General features: G+C 39.2%; 1 protein-coding gene across 2 annotated transcripts in view; it reads left to right on the top strand.

The window, feature by feature from the left end:
* The window catches only part of VWDE (von Willebrand factor D and EGF domains), a 44,099-nt gene extending 37,539 nt beyond the window's left edge, over positions 1 to 6,560 (top strand). For both annotated transcript variants that reach the window (XM_056338267.1, XM_056338266.1), the window contains 6 exons: positions 270 to 365; positions 844 to 939; positions 1,039 to 1,134; positions 2,407 to 2,502; positions 3,052 to 3,155; positions 4,681 to 6,560. In XM_056338267.1, coding sequence (XP_056194242.1) covers positions 270 to 365; positions 844 to 939; positions 1,039 to 1,134; positions 2,407 to 2,502; positions 3,052 to 3,155; positions 4,681 to 4,701 — 509 coding nt within the window. In that variant the 3' untranslated portion in view covers positions 4,702 to 6,560. The remainder of the gene's footprint in view (positions 1 to 269; positions 366 to 843; positions 940 to 1,038; positions 1,135 to 2,406; positions 2,503 to 3,051; positions 3,156 to 4,680) is intronic.
* The last annotated feature ends 2,836 nt before the right edge of the window (positions 6,561 to 9,396 follow it).

Below are 9,396 nucleotides of genomic sequence, written 5' to 3' on the forward strand. Positions count from 1 at the left end.
GTTTGAAATTTGGAATCACATGGCTCAGGCAGCAGCAATGTGTGGCTGCCCCTGCCCTCCCTTTTGTCTCCGCATGTTGGTTCTTCTGCCAGCAGCCCCTCTAGGAAGTCTAATACTGATCCTAAAATTCTGGGTAGAGATTTTATGTGAATGGTGCGGTTTAGCCACAGTTATCTTAGGTGTTTTCCTGTCCTCACAACAGAAGCATGTATTTTACAGACTTTATTTGGATGTCATTCTTCCCACTGTTCCTGACTCTCTTTCTGCAGCAATGTGTGACCCTGTGTGTCTCAATGGTGGTACCTGCACTAAGCCAGATGTTTGCCTCTGTCCACATGGATTCTTTGGTGCCCAGTGTCAGAATGGTAATTTTTTTTCTTCCCACCCCAGCTGCCATTATGAGGAAATCTGTGAGAAAACATTGTTATCTTAAGCCACAAAATTCACAATCAAGTCATGTACCTGAGAAGTGGTGCAAAACAGAGATTACGTTATTTTTTTTAGATTTTAATGACTGATTCAGTGAACGTCCCAGGAGAAGGGAGACTCAAAATTTGGCTTGTTTTCCATTCAACGTTTGAGCAGTGTTCAGCCACTTACATTGTATACTGTGTAGCCTGGATACTTGTGTACACATACAGTTGCTAACCTTGACCCCTTTTTAGCTGATTTTGTCTTTTACTATTGATGCAGGCACCAATGATTTTTATGAGAAAGGCCTGATAGTGCTGAATGTGTATGTAAGCTGTCAGAATTTTAGTGTTGCACTCGTTTCCTCTGAGTATATTGCTAAGTCAAACAGAATGCAAACTACAGCCTTTTCCTCCTGTTTGTATCTTTTAGCTGTCTGCAGCCCCCCATGTAAGAATGGTGGTCATTGCATGAGAAATAATGTCTGCGCTTGTCGTGATGGGTACACAGGCAGAAGATGTGAAAAAAGTAAGCCAGTGTTAAAATCCCTCTAGCATCAGAAAGTAAGCAATAAATTATTCTGTAATCAGTTAAATGTATTAAATAGCAGATGTTTTTGATTTTAAGGTATCTGTGAGCCAAGGTGCATGAATGGAGGAAGGTGCGTAGGGCCAAATGTTTGCTCTTGTCCTTCAGGATGGAGAGGAAAAAGATGTAACACTCGTAAGTATCTTGTAGTTAACAGGAGAACCATACCTTAGAAGTAAAACGTGAGTAAACAACAACTCTGTCCACACAAGTAATACGACGTTAGTGCCAAAAACCTCAAGAATATACACACGTTTAAAAAATAATGGTCTATAACTTGGCAGCAAAATTCAGGATGGAGAACTAATACCATGCATTTCTTAGACTAAATAATGAGGCCAAAATATTTTAAATTCTTGTGTAGCAAATAGTACTTGTTTCTTTCTTAATTCTTGTCTAAATAAGAAACATCTATTTCTGCAAAGAGCTGAGTCAATGAAGTGAAAAAGTTTCAATTTGTGCTGTAGGACATAAAAGCAGATATAATAGAAAAAGAAGTACAGTGAAGGATTGGAAAACTGGAAAGAGTGGGAAATGATCGGACTAGAAGATGCAATGTGCACAAGCTCTTTAGGAAAGGTAGAGATAGGACTGATGGTAGCACAGCTGTGGGTCACACTATCTTAATGAAGATATTGATGGTACATAAATAAAATGTGGCAGCATGGATGAAAGCACAGTCTGCATGAAAATCAGCATGAGGATGGGTGGTAGAAATCCAATAGACAAAGTGTTAGTGTCTGTCATAGTACCCACCCGAGGCTCAGATACTGATATGGCAAATCAGCTCTCTAATGGCACAGAGGAAAAACAATTTTCTCTGTATTAGTTTCTGTAATTATTGGAAAGTTTTATTGAAAAAAAAAATCACCCATATTGACAGGGTGAGATATTTTTGGACACTGTTGAAGAGAGATTTCATTATCATAGTCAGTTAACCAATGAGAAATAATAGCGATTTAGATTATGGCTTAATAAGCAGGGAGAAATGTGCAGAAAAGTGGGTCATAGAAATTAACTTTGGATTAAATACTCATGAGTTGATTTACCATGTGTTAAGTTGCATGACAGACAAAAGTTCTCTCACTAAGGTATGGGTTTTAGAAAGGTAAATTTGGAAAAAAAAAAAAAGATTTTAGCGGAGCTATTTAGTGGTGCTGACTTATTTCAGTGTTTCAGGCTTCTGTAGCAATCTGCAGTGCATCAGATCTGTGTTGGCTGTAGGGGTTTTTGTTTCTGGTTGCCTCTCTTCTTTAATACCCTGTTGATCTTAGATGGATTTTCAGTGAAAATGATGTGACCCGTGTATGGAAAGCACTCAGCCTCTCATGGGCATCCTGAAATGTAAATACTAAGTAAAAGTAATCCCTTGGGATATAACCAAACTTGGTAATGACGTTTGTGCAGCAATCTGTCTGCAGGAATGTAAGAATGGTGGGGAGTGTATTGGACCAAGTACGTGCCATTGTCCTCCGCAGTGGGAAGGAATCCAGTGCCAAACACGTAAGAATGATGTGACCTGAAACCTCTTGCTTCAGCACAGTTAAGAATGCTTCAGCCGTGCATAATGCCTAGAAGTCCTATACTTGGTTGTATTTTAACCTAAATCTACGTCAAAAGCAGGATAAAAGAGCAGGGATTGTTCTGCCTGTCCTGAAGCCCTGCAGAATACAAGAGTAGTCTGGGCCCACGGCCATGTGCAGTGGCTTGCTGTAGCACCACATGTTGCTGCAAAAGTCCTGAGAGGCCATAGCAGTAGCTCGAAATAGTACAGTGAGTTAAAAACCACCTCGCTCCTGTCCCTTGCTCAGTCTCATTCATGCCCTCGGCATGTTCCCCTGTTAAAACCACGTCAAAGAGGGATGGGATAGGCGTAAGAACAGCATTGGTTCCACGTGACTGAAGTCCCCTTAGACAGAGGGCTGTTGCCCTGCGAAAATACCTAACAAGTTCTCAGCTCTTATAAGCAAGAAGAAGTATATAGAGATAGCCACTTTTCCTTCACCAGGTTGTTCTCATGAATAAAGCCGCATTGTTCCTTTCTTGTTTTAGCGGTGTGCAACCAGAAGTGCCTGTTTGGAGGCAAGTGTGTATCGCCTAACATATGCTCTTGTCGTCCTGGTTATACTGGAGTCCTCTGTGGGAAGAAAATTCAGGTACACGTAAAGTCAAGACACCATCACAGATACAGCGATTTGGGACTCATTATCTAGTCCATTCTTGTCCAATGAAGCAGCATGAAATAACCAAATGCGTTTGTCCAATTTCTTCATTTCAGCCTTCAGCGTGGGAAAATTCATAAAATTCCTAAGAGCTATTCTAGCAATTTACAGGCTGTGATACTTATAGAATTGTTCTCAACACCTAATGTAAATTTCCTTTGTTTCAGATTAAGCTCATTATTCTCTTGCTGTTCCCTAAGTAGCAGCAGCAGGAGTTAATAACTATACTTTTCATAACATCCACTGTTCTCCAGCATCTGGACCCATTTTAGGGAAGCGTATCCCACTGCTGACTTTTTTAGCTTGCATTGAGTCAAGCCCTGATTTTTTTCAACTAACTACAGTTGTCATTCAGTTCATCCCTGTTGCATACAAACGTTCTGTATCCCCAAGTTTAACTTTGGGAGTAGCTTTGCTTTTTTGCATTATAGTGAATGCTGGCCATTTCTCTGTTTTGTCAGTAATCTGCTGTATTCCTTTGCTTGAGTGCTGGCGGTCACTCACTGAAGTGATCTAATTCAACATTTCATTACAACTAACTTTTTTGTGATGGCTGAGGTAGAAAGCATTCTGCTCTTCTCGCATCATCTGTGATGTTTCTCTTCTTTTAATGTCAACATATTTAGACGCTTTTCTTGTGCCAGCAGAATTTCTTTGGTGGAGTTGGGGTGTAGCCTAGCTGATTTTAGTACTGCATGGTGGTGCTGTTCCTTTACATTCGTCTTCAATTACACGCCACCGTTTACACCTGTGCTGTGGTTTCTTTTAAAAACAATTTAGTTATTTGGTCTCCTGCTGCAGCCAAACTAGTGTATTCTGTCCGTCTCATCTTTCCTTTCTTTTTAGTACTTTGCCACGTTATGTATAATGTAAAACCTATAATGTGACTGCTAGACGTGCAGGCATTTTTAGTAAGAAATGGGTCAAAACCAGGGAAGACAGCAATAGTTGAAAAGTGCTCGGAGTTCCGATCTTTTTTCTAGTTTAGCAAGTCCTATATACAATGCTGATACTATTTGTGGTCAGAGAGCAGATAACTTGCTAGAGATAGAGCAGTATGTTTAAGAAATTGAAATAATAAATCTCATACACATTTTGAAAATAGAAAACTACATATCCTGTGATGGTAGGACTATAATGTTTGCAATATGGATTTCCAAAATGCAGTCTAAAGAAAGGAAATTATTTTATTCAAATGTTTACAAAATATCCCACAAAAGTATTACTGTATTTTTAATCTAGAAAATATATTGTTGATCAGTTAGGCAGTGGTGTATCATACACTGAACAAAATGGCTCATTTTCTTAAATAAACAAGCTATATGTACAAGCTCAACTTAATACTGTGTTTCTGCATATCAGGAAAGCAGAGATTCAATAAAATTGTTTCTTAAACTTTATCATAAAAACAGGCTGCATCATTAAAGTCTGTTTTTACATATTTTTTTTTTCCTCCAAGGTACAAAGGCATCATGGTTGAAGAAGTGTATCAATTAATCTGCAGTGCTGCATGGACGTATGAGACTTGAAAATCGCAGAAGGGTTGAAGGCAATTACAGAGTTTATTTAAATGAAAGGAATATCCAGAAGCGTTATTTTAAAAGATGTGTATTACAGCCATGAATTTTGATGGGCTTCAAAACTACAGTCTTGTAGTCATTAAAATGTATGTATATTTTTGTAATTTTTTGCTACCTCATGCACAAGCCCCACAGCTTCTGGTACTTCATGGAGCTCAGAGATTTGATGAATGAGCAAACTCAGAATTCTGCAGTTTGTTGATGTAGTCAGCTGGACTATGAGATTTCCTTTGTGGGAACAAGACTGTAATAGCTGCCAAGTGGCTAGGAGAGAAGGCAGCATTTGTGAATAGTACCTTCTGTTTTTAAACATTTAAACATTGGCTGCATACAGAAGAAAAAGCAGAACTTTTTTTCTTCTTTGTCTTTGCATCGGTCTGTTCTAATGACAAGTTATGAGTGAGGAAGGAGGGGAACCTAAATCAAGGCTTGGCTACTACCAACAGAGGCAAGGTCGCACGTCCTGTTAACGGTCACCCAGGTGCAGAATAATTCAGGTTTATCCATGGCAAACCGTAGTAGCCTGGAGCCAGATACCGACTCCCCTGTTCAGAGTTCCCCATTACTTACGCTCACTTAGCTGAGTCACCAGCTACTGAACGATTCCTGTGTCTGTAAGACTTTTATGTGCCCTGTTCTGATATGGCATTCAGTAATATGAGGACATTTTGTCCCTGAGTCTCTTAGAGAAATTTAGAAATGCTTTTAACCGTGCTGAATCTTAAAATAGGAACTAATAAGAGGAGGAATTTGCTGTACATCATGCCATCTGTATATATCAAATCAGAAAGTATTTGTAGAAGTGTCATAGGAGTTTTTTTCTGTTACCTATTGCTCCAGTGAACTGTTAGCACATACCAGCTGCCAGATAGTTTTTGAACAAATAAAATTCCAGTTTTTCTGAAATTTCCTACAGAGCACCACCATCTTCTTCCCCTAGAGCTGCAAAAGACATTTCAGTTCCTGCTGCAACCAGCTGAGCTCTGGTAATAGATACAAATGTCTCTTTAGCTAACCCATTGAAGTTTACTATTTTGTTTTGGTTTTTTTAAAACCAAAAATAAACGTCATGACTTTCTGTTCTCCTGAGCAATATTCAATTTGCATACACTGATTCCAAATGGGAAGAAAACAGAGCTCATTTTACCATTTGCTGCCACTGTGGGGATGCTGATTGCCAAATCATAGCTGCTAGCAGCTCTGTGCCTATATTCTGCCTCACCTTTTGATAGCCCTTTTAAGCTATTTTGCCAAGTTAGCTGGCATTTTGAGAGCTCAGCATCATTCCAGAATGATGGATTTAAAAACTGTAAAAAATGTTTTCAATTTTCTGCTTGCATTTTAAGTTTCCGTGTTTCTATAGTTTCTTTCAATCAAGTATCAAAGTGGCTGATAGAACAGTTCCCAGAAGATAAGGCTGTTATTTAAAACCTATTCCACTTGGAACAGTTTCCTTTCTCACAACTCTGAAAAGATCTCTGTGAACAAAACCTGACTAGCTATTGGAATGGATGCCTCAGGATGATGCTTTGAATACAGAAGGTTCTGAAAATGGCTTTAAAGTGCAAACACCCCGGTATCTGAATCTCAGACTGTTGTAACCCCCCTTCCGCTTGTCAGTTACAGAGGTATTGTGCCAGAGGAGAGGTGACATCTGCCAGGAACACTGTTAATAGTACTTTGGTTAATGAGTTTGTGCAACCCTCCATTCACAAAATTGAATCAATATACATGTGCCTTTCTAGGATTTCAGGCTGAATAAAGGAGGTTTTTTTAATCGTTGTTTCCCATTTACTTTCAGTGGCTATAAAGGCAGAAATCGTTTCTTTTACATTTTCCAAACAGAAGTTTTGCAAACAAAGGCATTGCCACAGTTTTGCTACAGTAGTTAAAAATGCTCTAAGCTGTGCTATTTTTCAGCAAACAGGTGAAGCAGAAAAATTACCAGCACACGCATAAACACAGGCAGGTACTTCAGAACTGCCCAGTAATTATGTGATCAGGTGAAACTATTTTGTTACTAGATTGTCCATCATATACATGAAACAGTTCACTGTAATTGGAAAGCACATTGCAACAATGCAGTAAAATCGCTCAGTTTAACTAGAGGCAGAAGCATATAGAGGGCTTGTGCACACAGGTTAAGGAAGCTGTTCTCAAATTGCAATCTGAAATTAGGGCCAAAAGAGTGAGGGGATTTGGAAGGGGGGGAAGGGTTGCATACTGCAGGAGTTGCCATGGTTCCACTCTGATGGAACAAAGGGCAACTTGTGCCAAACTGAAGATCTTACAGTGATTCTTAGCACGTTATACAGGATACAGGTATCCTCACTGAATTTTCTTGCATGATTTCTTGAAATACTAAACAGTCCTGGAAGGTATGTATGTACATCATCCATTTATTACCTGCTTGCACTAAAGCTGTTCTGCAGGCCAGCAGAAATCCTCCCAAGTGCAGACTGATGTTTGCCCATGATCTCAAAAAGCTCTCTGAAACACAGTTGAATGTTTTCAGAAGGAAGGACTCCTATCGCAGAAGATGCCACAGATTTTTGCAAGGATTCAGTTTCCTACATTTACATCCACATTAGCTGTGATTTAAAAAAAGAAAACACCACACAACAAAACAGTGGGCCTCCTGTGCAAGGCTTTTTTTTTACAGAAGTTAATTATATATTCTCATAGCTGATAATAGAAAGCAGGTTAACATTTCCATCTACCAAAAGCAAACCCACGAAGAAGAATCAGTGCAAGCCCTAAAGTAAATCTGTATAAAAGCTTAAGCTACTCGACAAATTAGCTATATCCGTTCCATTACTTGCCCAAATGGGACAATCCAAAGTTTCAATTCTCTATAAGACAACACCTGGGTACGTATATAAAACCAAATGTAGCGGTTAGAAAGTGTTACTAATGGCTAAAGATGTTTGCGTTGTTTCTCTTGTATAAAGGTATCGTATGACAATGTCAGGTCATTTAACTCAGCTTCCACCCACAGCTCACTTTAGCTAATACAGGATATTTTACAGATAAACCAAGTAACTGAAGAGAAAATATAAATGATAAAATGTGCATATAGGTAAATTAAAAAGAAGAAACACTCCTCACCTTTCCACACATGCTCTAAAAAGATGGAATATCAAACACACAACCAGTGCGCGACACCTACAATTTTTCCAGTTGTTTTTAGTGAAGATCAGAGTTAGCTCTAACAAATAAGGGAGGTAACCTGTTCCGTAGTGTTTTTCTTGACCTTTAACTAGCTTGTCACAGGAAGGCAGCTCCAGAAATTGCAAGCTATAACTGGTACATTCAATCTTCCAATAAGTGGGAAACACAAAGGACAAGGAATACTGACAGATCTTTTAGTAAATATATGTGGAACTGTTCAAGCAGTAATTTGAGGACCTGGATTGTCATTAGTAACACATTCTGAGACTGTTCTATTTTAAAATAACTACTAGAAAATGCACTTTTAAACTCACTTACAATATTGCAGAGATTTAAATGGTATTTCTTAAAAACAAGAAACCCCAACAAAAACCCCTGTAGCCAGTAGATGGTGCCACATTCAAGCAGTATTTCTAAAATAGCCTTCACATTCTGTGTGCCCTCAAATTACTGCTTGCTTACTTCAATCATTTCTAAACAGAGAACTATTTAAATTAGCATTTGTTCTGGCCTTCTCAAAACCACCAATTACAGGTCTCTCTCACTGACTACTCCTGGTCTCATGCTCCTAACTGCTAATATCTCTTTTGGCTTCTAATCACCGTTATTGTCACTTTTGGCTTTATTAGTAGAAGTCAGGCTTTTCAGGAACAAAGATAATATGCCTCTTTGCATTTACATAATTCTGCTCATTTACTCTGAAATCTTGGGTCTGAGGCAATTAATTATTTTCCATTTGCTTTCCTGCAACGAGTATGTAATCTAAAGCATTCAACTTAACTCCTGAATTTCTAAATTATGGCACGATTATTGTAGTGAGCTGTGACACAGAATGCCATCATAACAAAGCCTACTCTGGAACTGTTGAAGAAATCTTGTTCCATGCATGCAAACCACATTTTTCACCGGCATGCCTGAAATACCCCGTGTATCACAGCAAAAGCAGCACAAAACGCAGACATGCTTCTCACTCAGTCCCCCACCCCTAGCAACAAAACCTGCACACCACCTATCCATAGCAGGTTCCATCTGAACCAAAGTGCAATAGCCCTCCAAAGCAAGGGCAGAGGAAGGCTTCTCAGCCTCACAGGGCAACAATTGCTCGTAACAGAAAATGGGACTCTCCTGTACTATATACTACTTGTCATCTTTTGCCCCCTGTATGCTTGGGTTCTCTCTTCTAGAGAAGGTTGATAACTGAGAAGACCCCATTTCTTTGCTGCTTGTGAATGCTTGGTGGTTTGTAATCCCTGGAGAAATGTGTCCGTGTGAGTCACTGCCTGTGAAAGCTGCGTGTTCTGGTAAGGGAGCTCACACACGCATACAATGTTACTCCATCAAACGGACTAAAATAACGCATTAGCAAACAGATTAAAGTAATGCATAGTTAAAATTTTCCCACCAAAATTTCCAGTACCACCTAG

The sequence above is a fragment of the Falco biarmicus genome, chromosome 4 (assembly GCF_023638135.1).
Source record: "Falco biarmicus isolate bFalBia1 chromosome 4, bFalBia1.pri, whole genome shotgun sequence".
Classification (NCBI taxonomy): Eukaryota; Metazoa; Chordata; class Aves; order Falconiformes; family Falconidae; genus Falco; species Falco biarmicus.